This window comes from Cibotium barometz, chromosome 44, assembly GCF_041138505.1.
Source record: "Cibotium barometz isolate CiBa-2024 chromosome 44, ASM4113850v1, whole genome shotgun sequence".
Lineage (NCBI taxonomy): Eukaryota > Viridiplantae > Streptophyta > Polypodiopsida > Cyatheales > Cibotiaceae > Cibotium > Cibotium barometz.
The window spans coordinates 47603070-47619190 of record NC_141089.1 but is presented as its reverse complement, the minus strand read 5'-3'; the positions used below and the strand labels follow the sequence as shown (position 1 = coordinate 47619190).

The following is a 16121-nucleotide window of genomic DNA, read 5'->3' as shown; positions in this document are numbered from 1 at the left end:
AGCCCTTTGCTTCTCAACTCCTCAATCTTTGGATCATCCATTCTTTGAGTCTTCTTGAAGGGTTGAAAGGGCTTCTTCTTCATGAAGTCACTACCCTTTTTGGCATCAATTTGATATATCCCATTCTTTGGCTGTCCACCCCCAAATGATGTAGGAGTTCTTGGATTAGAGGATGGTAATGTAGAGGTAGGACCTTTCCCAAAATTGTAAGAAGTAGTGGTTGGTTTGAGTGTGTCCTTGGTGAAGGTCATGGGCTGAGACCTCTTGTACTTTGGCTCATAAAGTTCGGCTAACCTCATAGCTTCTTTGAGAGAGCTAGGCCTTTGAGCCAACACATCCACCTTGATGAAGTGTTCAAGCCCATGCACAAACTTTTTCATCTTCATGTCTTCACTCAAGCCTTCCACGTACATTGAAAGCTTCAAAAATCTCTTGATGTAATCTCTCACCATCATCCCCTTTTGAGAAAGTTCATACCATTCTTCATGGTAACGGTCAAGCACTAGGGGTGAAATGAAGGCCAAGTTCATCTCCCGCTTCAATCCTTCCCAAGTTGATGGCGTGTTCCCTTGTTTGACCAAGTGCCTCCACCATTGATGTGCATAATCTTCAAGGTGTAAGGAAGCAAATTGTACCATATCACGCTCACTTTTTGGGTAAAGTTGGAAATAAGTGTCAAGCTTAGTAGCCCACTCCTCCAACTCTTGCGGAGATGATCCATCACCTTTGAACTTTGATAGTGAGACTTTGTCTTTGACATCCTTAGAAGCTGTGTAGGATGGGTTGTCATGTTGGGTAGAGGGTTTGAACCTTTGCATCTTCATATACGATTCCATGAATTGCGCAAAGTCTTTGTAGTCCCTCTTGATGTCATTTGGTAACTCCATCCACTTCTCATGAGCATCCCTTTGTCTTTGGGCAAAGAACAATTGGTTCCAATCGAGTACCACCTCTTCATCAATCATGTGCATATTGGAATTAGATGGACCCGAGTGAAAAGAAGAATGAAACATGTCCTTGACAAGGGGCCTCCGTGCATCCGTCATGAATCCAAAAGTAGCATTCTTGGTGGCATGCTCATGCATTACTTTGGGAGAAACCTCTTGTGCCATAGGTAGCTTGCCTTCCCTACGGCCTTCAAAAGCTGTCCCATATTGCTTGCCTGCATGTGAAACACCATGACCACTATCAAATGAAGGTTGGCTCATTGGCCGAGCCACCCTCTCTTCCAAGACTTCCATCCTTGTGGCCATAGTATCAAGTCTATCATTGACCTCCACCCTTGTAGCCATCGTGTCCATCTTCGCATTCATTTGCATCAGCATTTGCATGATCGAATCGATGGGGATGGTATGTGACGCTTGTGGGGTGGGCTTGTGGGCACTTCCAACATTCACTTCTTCATGCACTTCCCTTGAAGTATGCCCACAAGTATCTTCCGGAGCATCTAAGATTCCTTGCTCCATAATTGCTTCTTCTCCCTCTACCTCGTCGGGAGTCAAGGTGTTATGCTTTGGTCGCCCTCTTGTCCTCGTTCCCATGGAAAGTATCAGTTTCAAAGATTTGGCTCTAACTTGAGGTAGGGATGTCCGATTGAAGTGGTCTAGAGCTTGTTGAAGAGTTAATGAGGTGTACTAGACCACTATACAAAGACCCTTAAGAGGTGAGAAGTGCTACTATTCTCTGTTTTAGGGTTTACAGGGTTATAGGCTGAAATAGTATTTTGAGCATAACTTGAGCTAGAAATATCCGAATGCAAAACTTCTTAGCTCAAATCGAAGCCCTCGATGAGTACTACGAGCCTATGTGATTAGATCTTGAAGACCTTAAAACCCCTATGACTGAATTAGGGTTTACTGTTTCTGCAAAAACCCTAATTTCTACCCCAAAGAGATATCGAAACGGAAAGGTTAAGGGCTCATTGGGTAGCTCTAAGGAAGCACTAAGAGCTCGTATGATCACCTTTAATTCAGTCCAAAAGGTTTGGGACTGAATTAGGGTTTTGTAAATCTGCAATTTTCTTGCCCAAGTGACCCTTTTGTGCCCCCAATGATCCTTGCTTGTTCCCACACCTTTGTTAGCACCTTTTGCACTTCCTTTGCATCCCAAGGTCTGCAATTAATGTTTCACCAACCTCAATTGCCATGCATAGCCAAGATTTTGGAAAAATTTCGTCATAGTCTCCTTTGTAAATGGAGCCAAATCTCAACTGAAAATGCAATTTCTGAAATCAAAATACAATGCTCTTTGCATCCCACAATGCCATGAAAGCTCTTATGCAATCTTTGTCCATCAAGGCATTAGCAACATCCACACAATATGATGGAATAGGGGGCCCCATTGCCCAAATGCATCCATAAAGTCGATGTGAGGATTGTTGAGGACGCGCGTTGAAGCTTGCCGATCTCCCGGCCAAGCCCTTCTCACCCCTTCACCAAGTTTTCCTCCAAGGTGAAGGTTGAGGCCATTTCTTCACTCCGTGTACCTAATCCCTCTTTGTACCGCTTTTCCAAGGCAATCACGGCACAAAGAGTTCAAGACATTCTCCCCTTGGCCTCTCCAACCAATGCCAAGGTACCCTCACACATTGCTAGATTCTAGAAAACTTGAAGTGGTAGCAATGGTGAGTGTAGGTACAAAAATGATGTGAATGTAATGGAAGAGATCACTTACAAGTATATGGCATGACTCATGCCATTTACAATTTTCTCATGAATCAATACGCATGAACTCATGCTCATTCTCCTCACTCCAAGTGTTCACCATCCATCAAACAAGTTCCAACATCAACAACATCCAACAACACATTGACACTTGTGAAATATGAGTTCAATCCCCCAAAATTGATCCAAGAGCTATGCTTTCTTATGCCAAAATGCAAGTCATAGCATTGAATGGCTATGTAGATGATTCAAGGCATCTATGTGGCATAAAGATAAGCATGAATGGCTCCCAAAAGCATTGAGTAAACTTGATACTCCATCAATGGCATGCCAATTGAATCAAAGTGAAGAGAATCTCCAAAAATATGATCTATGAATTGGCCAAGCTCATGTGGAATCAATTCCTTTCACCATTGCCATCAATAATGCATGGAGAAGCAATATTGGCATGTGAATGGTCAAGCTTTAATGGTTAATTTCTGAAAATTAGGGGAATTTGAATGTGTCCAACCCTAATCCATTCCCAAGCTCCACCAAATGCTTCAAACTTGCAAGAAATTGATCATACCACTCACCAATGTCATCCGGAAAGCTTCAATGGTAGAAAATGTTGAAGAAGCCTCTTGTTGAAGAAAAACGTAGCTCTCTTTTGCTCTGAAATTTGCAGCCAAAATACATCTCCCATGTGCTTGAATAAGGCTTGAAAATATGCTCCAAACAAGGGCTAAGAACCCTATTGCCTAGCTTCCATCTCTTGAGGTAGTAGAGCTAGGTACCCTAGCTCTCCCTCCACATCTTTCAACGCCGTTTTGAGGCGGCAGCCTGCAGCAGCCCGTCGCCCTCCTCTTTGCCTCCTTCATGAGATGAGAATGCTCACAAAGATGCCTATGAATGATGTACAAGCTTAGCAATTGAGAGATATGGTTCATGGAAGGTAGATTAAGCTCAACTTTCAGCCATGGAAGAATGAACAAAAGCTCCCAAACCTTGAGAAAAAATTTAGCAAGAAGAGGCTCAAATGAAAGATCTCGGAAAGCTCTACAAAAACCCTAAGGTTTGGCATCAAAACGGGTAAAGGAAGAGCATCCCATGGCTATGGAAAGCTTGAGGAAGAAGAAGATGATTACTAATCATGATTAACAGAAAAGTTAATTACAATTAGTCACTTGCCCTAAGTTTTGGCCCGACTGCCCCAAATTTTTGGTCCAGAGGCCCAAAATTTGGTCCAAAAATGGCAAAATTGGCCAAAATCACTCAAAATTCAAGCAATTTCCATAAAATGCTCACCATCTCCATGAGATTAAGCAAGATTAGAGAAGATTTGTCAAGAATCACTCAAGGATTACAAGAAAATGAAAAAAAAATTAAAAGAAACTCAAATTTTCAAGCAAATTTTCCCAACAACCCATGCATGCCCATGATCAAAATCAAGAGCTCTGATACCAATTGGAATGAAGGGATGTAATGCATGAAAATATGAGTAATCACCATGTAAACATGATGCCTAAGTGTGTTTAGTCTCTCACACCAAGAGAATGGAAATAGCCTTCCACAAGCCAAGAAGCCATGAGCTCCAAGAAACATGAGTTTCCATTTCTAAAAATGATCATCAAAAGTTACAACCATGGTCCAAGTCCCCTCTTTTATACATGGACTTGTCCCATTATTAACCCTATTGAATAAAGTTCCTACTTTATTACATTGTGTAGCATGGATGCATTCGATAGCCTTGGAGACTTGCGCTTGGTGTGGGTTGATTTTCCAAGACCGACAAATCTTGTGCTCTCCAAGACCGAGGTTGTGGTTTCCCAATGGAATGTATTTAGGGAGGTACTTGTGGGTTAACTTTTGTACTTGCTTGCAAAGCTCCTACATGCCAATGGCACTATGATTTGTACTCTATGTGGCGGAGCACTTGGGGATTGTTGTGCAAGAGGCAGAGACTAAGAACTTTACATTGCACGTGACTTTGTTCTTGCGCTTCCTATGATATTTGTATGCCATGTCAGAAGATGGACAAGAAGAGGTGAGTGAAGGAGTAGTTTTTATTGAAGTGAACAACCATGATTTTCCTAATGTACTTACAAGTGTATACACGTAGGTCACTATTTTGGTCATCACCATCTTTACGCACCCCAATCAGAGTACGTCCAGTCATCTCCAAAGTATGACAAGCGGGGAGGTGAGGTAGCTACAAATTGTCCAAGTTTCGAGGTGGATGACAATATCTTCCTAGAGCCTAAAGCCCAAGAGGGAACCTCACCATACATGTTGGATGCAAATGGGAATCCCATTCGATATGTTGTTGAGTGTGTAGCGAGCCTTTCGCAAGGTAATTAGAGCACTCACTTCATTACAATTCGTTTCAAGTAGTGTAATCGTTATATAGTCATCGTCTTTTATATTGTCATCCATTTATATATGCTAATGAAAGATTTTACTATGGTAGGTGACTGAGGACGTTCACCAATCGAGGGGATGCAGTCCTAGATTGCTTTGCCGATACTGGGACCGTGGAGAGCGACGAGGTGTGCCTTAGTTCGTGTCTATGACCACTTTTATACATTCCTGAAGATTTGGATCAACATTATTTCAAGGGTGACGTCAGTGGAGTACGCTCGACAGAAGCAGTATAGGGACGTGGGGACATCGTCTCCACATGTTCCTCACCCATATCCTCCACCTGTCCTAGTACCCATGAGTCCAACAAGGTCAAATGTCTCGTCATGGCCACCTAGTGTTCCAAGGGAGTCCCCCATTATCGACTTGTTGCCATAGATGTGCCTCGCAGGTTCTTTTACGATGCCCTCATTATGGGAACCTTGTCCCAAACTTACGAGGCCGCTATTCCCACCTGCACCTGTACCATTTGGTAGAGCACCCTACATGCAGCCACCTACCTTCTACTATCAACAACCGCGATGCCCTTATTGATGTATTTCATCGCTTGTAATGATAGAAATATATTGATTTATACATTATTGTGATACACTTTTGTACACTCATATTATATCTATGGCATTGTTTTTAGCTTTTGTTGTAACCGTTTAAGTTTGAGTGAGACCTTAAAATAGTTACTTTTATGTTTAAAATAGTTATTTCTATGCGTAAAATAGTTATTTTTATTTCTAAGACCTTTTAAATAGAGTAGAGATTGCCATGTTTCATTGTTCTTATTCTAGGGACACATCTCACCCTACCCATCCCTCTTATCTTCATATTGTAATAGGCTAGGCATAAACTCTATTATCATGGGTTCATCCACCAATCCCTCTAATACTACGACATTTGCAAGAATCTTAATGAGTAAAGCTCTTCAATCTTTCATGCATCTCAAAGAAAAAGAACCTAGATTGGATGCCCTTATGAAAGCATTGACAACAACGTCTGAAGTACGAGAGCTCTACAAGAAGCTTATAACAAAGAAAGTGATAGACCTTGCAAACAAGAACATGCTAGAGGTGAAGCAACAATCAAGAAGGCCAAGATAGTTGAGGTCCAAAATGCTTTTATGTATTGTTGCTTGTGTTCAACATCTCATATGTGTTTGTCATAATATGCTTGTGTTCAACATCTCATAGGTGTTTATCATAATATGCTATAGTATTGTAATTTTAATTTGAAATATAATGAAAGTTGCATCTCTCTATGGCGTCTTTGTGAAAAAGTAGCAATGATAGTGACCCATGAAAGTAAACAACATTATGTACACACATACTTTCATATATTGTTTCATGTGTTCAACATCTCGTAAGTGTTTGTCATAATATGCTCTAGTCTTATAAATTTGATTCGGAATATAATGGAAGTTTTAGATCATAATATGGTGCCTTTGTAAAGGAGTTGTAATGATAGTGATCCGTGGTGTCTAGTGCTCAACATCTCGTAGGTGTTCAGAAGCCTTGGAATATATTGGACAATATTGAACGTTTCAACGTTGCCCGCTATCTTTTTCAAGAGTGCGACAATAGAGAGAGAAAGAGAAGGCACATGAGGGAGAGAGGAGCAAGACAGTAGTGAGAGAAAGAGTAGACAGAGACAATAAGAGTAGAGAGAGAAACCACTCGCCTCAAAACCAAAAATGCTCGCTAAAAAAAACACCCTCTTCAACTCTCTACAAATGACCGACGTCTTATCTCTTCTACTTGGTTTCAACTCTCTACCAATAATGGTGGATGTCTATCTCTTCGTATTCCCAATTGTACTTTTCCTTCAAGGTTGCAATCCAAGGTGAGATTCTTATTGAGGGAGGATTATACTTGTGAGCCTTATTGTGCATACAAAAGATGTCTTGTTGAATCCCTAGCTTGGAGAGCAAACTTGATCATGCTCTCCAGCTGCTTACATTCTTACTTAGAGCTACCTCAGGCTACCTCTATGTGGGGTTCTTGCCAACAACCTGAGAGATGCTTGAATAAGAACTGAAGCACTCTTTATACAGGATACTTGGTTGGCTGATTGTTGGTCGTTTTTTGGGTCGACCAACACTTCACAGTCCAAAAGTAAAATTAAAAACTTCATAAAGCATGTTCATACTAGCAAGGTGTTGCTCGGAGATTGACCTTGCTTCTACCCTTGTGCCCTTTAGTGGACAACACTTGCTTTAAACTCCTCACTAAATATAAGCAGCAAGTGCGAGTCTGCAGCTTTGCATCTATCAATCACTCTGCCAGGCTATCACTGCATCATTGTCTCTGCCAGCTCCAGTGTAGATATTCGATAGCATTACATATGGTGATGCATTCACTGGATCCAGTTCAAACACATTCTCTGCTACACGCTCACCTCTCCAGGCATCAAATTGGTGCCTGCAGGCCCCGAGTAAAGTTGCCCAACTTACTGAACTGGGAGTAAGCGGCATCTCATTAATCAAAGCTTCTGCCTCTTCCACCATTCCTGCCCTTGCTAGTAGGTCAATCATGCAGTTATAATGATCAACCCCTGGCGTAATGCCATATGTTGTCTTCATGGATCTGAACCACTGGCGACCCTCATCCACCAAACCAGAATGGCTGCACGCATTCAGAACACTGATAAAGGTGACCTCATTAGGTGCCACACCTGCCTGCCTCATCTTGTCAAAAAGTCTCAGAGATTCCTTGGCATGTCCATGCTGAGCATATGTTGCAATAATGACAGTCCATGTGATTGCATCGCGTTGGAGTAGATTGTCAAATACTCTGTGAGCATCCTCCAAAATACCACACTTGCCATACATGTTCAAGAGAGCTGTTCCCACAACAATATCAGACTCAAACGCACTGACCACAATGTGCCTATGCATGCGCCTGCCCTCAGCTAGGGCTGCCTGGCTGACACATGCATCAAGGATATTGACAAGAGTAATCTTGTCAGCCTTTAATCCTTCCATCTGCATCTCTTCAAAAAGGTGAAGAGCATCCTTGGCTTGTCCATTATATGTGCATACTGATATCATGGCAGTCCATGAGACCACATCTTGCTCTGTTATTTTGTAAAACAAACTCCATGCATCATTTAAGCTCGCACACCTACCATACATGGTTAAAATAGCTGTGCTCACAGCAAGATCAGATTCAATCCCAATAGTGACAACAAGAGCATGCATCTCCTGGCCTTCCCTGAGTGCAGCTTTGCTCGTGCATGCAGAAAGGAAGTTGATGAAAGTGGCCTTGTCCCTCTTTGGCAGCTCATCAAGTACCCTTTGTGCATCCTTTAGCCTTCCCCAATCTCCGTACATTCTTACAAGGGCATTTCCTACAGCAGTATCTGACTCAAATCCACTACCAGAAAAACGAGCATGCAGCCGTTCACCTTGTGCTTGGGCTGCCTGGCTGCCACCACACATCTCGAATATACTGACAAGTGTTATATCGTTTGGTATTACTCCCTCTTGCTGCATTTGCTCAAAGATTTGAAAAGCATGATTAGCTTTTCCATGCTGGGCATAGGCCACAATCATAACATTCCATGAAACGATATCCCGATAAGGTATCTCACAAAATGTCCTCCATGAGTCCTCTAGACTGGCACATTTTCCATACATACTGACAAGGGCATTTCCCACCATGGTTTCCAAATCGAATCCACATGCAGATAGAAGAGCATGAACTCTCTTGCCTTCTCTTACATCTCCCTCATCGGCGCAAGCAGAAAGAGTACTAGCAAAAGTAAACTCATCCGAAAGTATGTCTTCATGCCACATTCTGTGAAAGAGCTGAAGGGCAGCCTTACTCTCCCCATTCTGCACATGGGCTGCAACCATGGCATTCCACAAGACCCTATCCCTCTCATGAATGCCATCAAACATCCTTTGAACATTTTCCAAAATGCCACATTTTCCATACATATTCATGAGAGCAGTCCCAACAATAATATCTTCTTTATACTCACCAGACAAAATACGCACATGGATCCGCCTGCCTTCACTTAGGATCTCTTTGCTGTTACATGCATCAAGGATGCTGATGAATGTGACATTGGTTGGCATCCTTCCTTCCCATGACATTATATTGTAAAGTTCCAATGCATCTTCAGTAAGCCCATGTTCATTGTATATGGCAATCATGGTATTCCAAGAGATGATATCTCGTTCAGGCATTTGGACAAACATTTTGCATGCATCTTCAACACGGCCACATTTTCCATACATACTGATCAGTGCTGTGCCAACAAAGACATCATCTTGGCACCCACTGCTTGCAATCTTAACATGCACTTGCTGGCCCTCAAATAGAGCCGCTTGGCCAACATATGCAGACAGAAGACTAGAAAAAATGTTCTTGTTTGGTATCAGACCTTCTTCCTGCATTCGTTGGAAAAGGAGGAAAGCATCCCTGCACTGCCCATGTCGAGTGTATGCTCTTATCATGAAATTCCAAGAGAATAGATCCCTTTGACACATTTGGGAAAAAAGCCCAGAAACCATCTCCAAAGCATCACATTTTCCATACATTTGCAAGAGGAGGTTGTTAAGAGGTATATATTGATCAAGTCCATTTCTAACAATTTGGTCATGAATGCACTTGCCATCAGGTAAAGCCTTTACACTATCACACCTCTTCAAAAGAGAGGAATATGTTGCAAAATCCCACTGGAATGCTGGTTGTTCTGACCTGGTATGACACACAATGTTTCGGGATGTATGTAATGAAGCAACATGCAATTGTTGTGGCATAAGCCACCTTCCTTGATGTGACCTCATTGGGATATGCCTTTTCCCTTGATGTGTTTAACGAACCCTTGCAAATTGATGCTCTAAACACAGAATTATGAGGTTCCTCATCATCACACCTCATACAGAAGTGATGTGGGAAGTGCACAAAAAAAACCCATCTTCTAACAAAGAAGCATATCAATGCTGTTCCAACTGACACAGAACAATAGTAGATGTGTATAAGGAAACGCTTGGCATAGGTGTAAGACTACCTTGATGTGCCACACATACATTTGGTGGAGGTGTGTAAGGAATTGCTTGGCATAGGTCTAAGACTACCTTGATATGCCTTGGTGGGGTCCACTCCAATGTGTGTAACACACAGCCATCAATAATCCTCATCAAAAAGTGACATTAGTGTAAGCCGACCTTGATGTTTATAACCTAGGCACACAACCTTTGATTATGAACTCAACAGGGTTGGGCTTAAACCAAGGATTTAAGGGGATATCCATGCACACTCTCGTGCTCAACTTGGTGGTTTTCCCACAGCACACAGCCTGCTCGCGGGGAAGATGACATAAATACAAAACCCTTCTGCTATGAAAAGCAAGTGAGCCACCCTTACCTGACCTCGACCGATGTTGGCGTGCCGTAACATTGAAAATTTGGCTCCAATCAGAAAGACGATTAAAAACTCTGATACTGGGGTGGGGGGTGGGGTTGTTCTTAGGCCTTAATTCAAGAAGCATCTTGTTTTGGTGGTGGTGGGGGGTGGCAATGTTCTTCTTAGGCCTTAATTCAAGAAGCATCTTGATTAAGCTAACTAGAATGTTTGGATAGCCTTATGGGCAAATATGCAGTTGAATTCATAATAACACAGAACATACAAAGATAAATTGTTGTACAAACTCTTAGATGTCAAGATATCATCTAAAGCAAAAGATGTAAACAAACCTTGCGTTTATTGTTTATTAATCATGTTGCAAAGATGAACTTACTCATTAAGTGTTGAAGAAAGTTTTGATTACATTCAAAAATTTAAATTCTGTATTTTTCTATGATGCTTCAAATAATAGAATTTGGTGCAATACGTCGTATGCCCTTTCAAGTTGTAATACCCTTTGTCAGTTATTACTGTTTTTTCTAATGCTATCTGTTGTTGCTCTAATACTCTAGCTATAACTAAGCTTGTAGTTGAATGCAAAATTGAGAATGTGAAATTCTCGTGAAAGGGTTTGTAGGCTTCAGCATCTTTCTTCATTCTATTCGGTGGTTTTTTAATATGCGCTGCTTTTCTTTTTTTGTAGTCTTTTGTAACATCTTTCCACTGCCCGATGTTCCTGTGATGTGTGTAGCCCATTGCATGTGGTCGCTAGTTACATGTAGATTGTTGCTTGCTCTGATGTGAGTGCTGCATTTTGGACTTCGCGGAACTCATGGAGCATAAGCTACATTTTGCTCCGATTGTGTTCCTCGTTGATCATCGGCTCAGCATCACTATTGTCAGAGGGTTTTCACGATTCAATGTCACTTTCTACTGAATCAAATTGAGCATGTGGCCCATTTGGTTAGAAAGTAGCATGTTCCGTTGTGTGTACCTCGTTACGTACATTTCAAGATTTTCCTCTGATAATACAAAACGACGTAGTTGACATTCCACAAAGTATGATAATGATGTGTTTTCTGGCGACAATAGCTCTGATTCATTCCCAAAAGCTGTTGTTCGGAGTAGGATGTTGAAGAAGAAACCTTCTATTTGGTGGCTTGGATGATATTCTATGAATCTGACAAGCCTTTTGTATTCTCTTACAACATTATTGTATACATCATGTAACAGGTTTTCTATCGATGTCGAGCTATCTTTGTCAATTTTGTATGCTTTGTGGTAGTCGCAAAAAGTGATGTTCACCAAGCTGGCTGGTTGTGCATAGTACAGATCGACACGATGCATGACAATATTCTGTTCGCGTCCGCATCCATGAAATCAACCTTTGTTGTAGCTTCGGTGGTGGTGATGAGTCTATGTACTACACATTGTCGCTCTTTTTTATTATTGGTATTTAAAGGCAATTCAAGGCTGCTTCTGTAGTAGCTGATGTCGGTCTCGACATGATTGCAGCCGCACCGATGAGCTTCAACTTCACTTTGTCGAGGCCTTGTAGCCCAAGCCTAGTAGTATCCTGCTGAAATATTCAATGTTCATAATGGCTCGGTTTTCATCACGTACTTCAACAAATAGTGGGAGGTAGAAGAGTTTGTCACTCTTTGTATATTCATGTGTGCACCCCATAGCAATAATGCAGTTGGGTGATGTGGCACCACGTTACGGTGTTCATGGCTTGGATGGAAATACAATCACTTCAAAGTTTGTGGGTGTGCAATGTAGGCTCCGTCTGCGAATGCATTTCATATGGGAAACCGTATTTGCATGAAGAACTGTGAGCCCTTGTCCTGTAAGATTCCCTGCAAATGTGGATTTGCTTGGACAGAACGAGTTGGCACAAACACATTATGAAGGTATTAGATGCACAGTCTGGTGCTGCACGAATATATGCGGCTATCTCATTTGAGACTCGTTGCACATCGTCTTTATGCACCCAAAGAATGATATATGCATGTAGAGAACCTCTGTTTTGTATCTCATACCTGATCAAGTGATGTTCTACGTGGCCAAAAAGTTTATTTCCTTCAAGAATGTTTGCATTCAAAAAGTTGTGAAGCCGTGTGTGGAATAGTAGAGCACACTCAACTGGGTAGTCTTTCCAAGTGAAAACTGGGTTGAATTCACGAACTATGTTCTCAATTAATGTTATCTCTTTCCACTTCATTTCAGGCACGTCGTTTGCTATGAACGTGACAAACAAGTCTGGGAGACCCCACATGTCCAGCATGGCAATCAAGTCTTTTAAATTTCAGACACCTCGTTTGCTATGAACGTGACAGACAAGTCTGGGAGACCCCACATGTCCACCATGGCAATCAAGTCTTTTAAGTTTTTTCAGTGCCAAGATGGTGTACCTGGCAAAGATGTTAGTAAGTTATAGCGCACGATGTTCCTCATAGCATCTTGATCACTTGTTGTCTTATTTAATCTCTTGTATGTCGCGTTGTAGCAACATGTTGTTTGAACTGTTTGCAATCAATATTGCTTGCTTCAGTTGATACATCATTAGCAGGTATGGCTTGTATAATGTGAAGACCAAGAACAGTGTTCCAATCCTCATTCTTATATAGTCACTGAACAGACATCTTCTTTGTAGTTCCCATGTCCGAAGGGGAAAAGAAAAGGGAAAACGGCAGTTTCAACAGTGATATCAGATCGGGTGTAAAGGCAAGCCATTATATTTAAATGTTGCAGTGCACTCCGCTAGTGTAGCGGCATCATGCAATTGTATCGAAGCGAATTCATGTTTGTCAAATGTACAGAACGCTCTTCGTTTTGAAGGCTCGACTAAATTTTGCAGCAAATGATAGTTCACTATGTGTCTGCTTCTGTCATTAGCTGAAATGGGTCATCTTGCTCGTGGTGTTTGATGATGTTGGTTACAACCTCTGGCAAAAGTACACATATGCCCAGCCTTGTGTGAGGACGTTCTGCAAGTGTCTTGTACTTCTTTATGATAGGATTGTTCAATATATCGTATACAAGTATGCTTGCAACTAGTCCGAAGGCTAGGTCTTTTGATATGCGAGCCTCGTCAAAACCAGTCAACCAATAGATTAGAGGGTTGTCTAGTATAGATCTTCTCTCCAGAATGCCTCTTGCGATGCCATTCACTGTGGAAGTGATGCTCATTGACACATCTATGATGCTAAGAAATTGGGTATGTAATTGGTTGCCTATTTTAGCAGCCAACGAATGTAATCTGGAAGGAGGGGCACTATACTTGATTACCTGGTCATATTCTTTTTGCAGTTATAGCAAGCACACCAGTGTGCTTTAACACCGTATTTGTCTACAACATCCAAAAACAATGCACTTGCTAGTCGTGGAGGACTTTTTCCCTAGTCGGTTGCCTTCATATGGGCATATATATAGCTGGCTTGCCTCCCTCATTCTTCAATGCTTGCTTAGCATTGTTTGCCTCAGTCCCTCACATACGAGGTTCTCTCCCCTCTTGCTCGGGACATGTATTCCTTTTGATGATGATATTGAGAGCAGGTTCTCACCTGTGTTTCCTCTCCATCTCTCTCTCTCACTCTCTATCCTGTGTTTCCACTTTCCCTTCTTCCCCTGCACATTCTATCATGGTATCAGAGCGCCGGTGATCTTTTGCATTGGATGCTCCCTCCTCTCCCTCTTGGCTGTGTTAGATGCTCCCTCCTCTCCCTCCTGGCTGCATTTTTTTGCTGATGGATAGATCTGCATTTTTGTTCTCAGAGTTGCTTTTGGTCGCCTACCTCTTTTAGGCATCTTCTCCATTGCAGCTATTGGTCATCCTTTACAGGTTTTGATCCCTGAGACTCACATGTTTTTTGCTCTGTTTTCAGGGCAACAGCACCTAGAGTGCTGCGCTTTTCTATAGGTGGTTGTCTACAACAATTTTGCAGCAAGCCTTTAGTATTCAGCAGCATCTACCCCCCTGTAGTGCTGGCTGCATATTCTGTGTAGGTCAGCCAGCCTACATGGTGCGTTTTCTTCTCCTACATGTTTTCTGATGCTATTGTTGATCTAAGGCTTGGTGGTACTATATCTCTTTTGTTTTTCTATATTCAACCCATTCTACAACCCCTTTTACCTTTGCGTTTTCAGAATTCCAGCCCTTGTTGCTGCGGTTTTTTTCTGAACAGATTTTGCTGGTAGCTCCCTTCTTCTGGGCTTCATCTATTGGACCCGAAGGTACCTTCTCTTCAGTGTTTTTCTCATAGGGGAGGTGTGGACACTACTTGGCCTGAATTTTCAGGTTTGTTTGGATGTGTTTTCTTCTCTAGTGTACACAGATCACTTGGTTGCAGAGGGGGTTTCTTATTTGGATAGTGGCTTTGGAGGCAATTTGGTACTTGAGGAGAACACTGAATTTCTATTTTCAGTCAATGTTTTGTAGATTTTGGAGCATCTATACCTGTGTTTTGTTCCTGGCCTGCACGGTTTCTCGGTTTCTTCATGTTCGTTGTCTTCTGTTGGCGGCGGTGGAGTACTGTTTTTTGCTGACAGTAGTGTTTTATCAGCATTTTGCTTCCCAAAGGAGTTTTATACACTCAAAGGGGGTTCATCTCCAGCTATTTCACTTGAGGATCAATTTTGGGAGCTATTTTTTGTATCGATGGAGACTTTCTTATGTGATAGGACTTTACAAATTTTGGAGGAGAGCAATGATCGTTTCAGAGATCCTGAGCAGAGTTTATTTTGTCCGAGCCTATGTTCTTTGCATTGTTTGCAGAGAAAGGAGGGGTGTTTTGCCTGTGCAGTGTGATCCTTTCACATGGATCACTTGTTTGTTGTTGATTCTTGGGATCTTGTTACCATTGCAGTTTATATTCTTGCTTCCCTCTTCCTCATTGTAAGGAGTCTACCTCTGCCTCTCTTTGTGATGCTTTTGAGGATGCCCCTCCCCCCCTACCAGTTTTGCAAGTTTGTTATTTTGGAGGATGGTTTTTTGGACCCCGTGGGATGCTTTGGATCTATGGTTACTAACCGTGCCCAGGGCACAATGGGGCAATTTCTAACCAATCATCCCTCGATGTTGAAGCCAAAGGGTTAATCTAGATATTTGGGTGTATATAGAGCCTATTCACTTGTGGAAATTCATAAAGTTGACACTTTCAAGTTTCTCATAATTCCTAAAAATCAACATGTAATTCTTAAAAAAATAGCACACTATATTTAAGGACAATCTTATAGGAATGCTTTATTTAAAATGCACATTGTATACCATGAATTTTGTGATCAAATTCATCATGTTGCCTCATCAATACATCAAAAAAATATAGAACATGACTTTGATTAATTCATCAAAGTCATTAATTAACGACGACAAACCCTTTGCAAGGATAACATGTCCTAGTCCAAACTCAAAGTTCACAAATATCTTCATTTTCATAAACTAAACATTATATCCATGAAAATTACTCAATCAGTGAGTGTGTCAACTTGATGGCATACTTATGTCTATTCATATAGCTACCAATATCCTTAGTTCACAAATATCTTCACTTCCATGAACTCAACATTACATCCATGAACATTACTCATCATTGAGTATGTCAACTTGATGACATCCTTATGTCCATTTATATAATTACCAATATGGTATCAATTATCATATTTGTTTGTAAGTTAGCCAAAGATAATAATGGAGATAGAAAAATTGACGTTTGCA

General features: G+C 41.5%; 1 protein-coding gene across 1 annotated transcript; it reads right to left on the bottom strand.

Annotated features, from left to right (window-relative positions):
- Positions 1-6829: 6829 nt before the first annotated feature.
- LOC147613375 (pentatricopeptide repeat-containing protein At4g13650-like) lies at positions 6830-10668 on the bottom strand. Its single transcript, XM_086782710.1, has one exon. The coding sequence runs from the start codon at positions 9844-9846 to the stop codon at positions 7321-7323; it is 2526 nt and encodes an 841-aa protein (XP_086638836.1). The 5' UTR covers positions 9847-10668; the 3' UTR covers positions 6830-7320.
- Positions 10669-16121: the final 5453 nt, after the last annotated feature.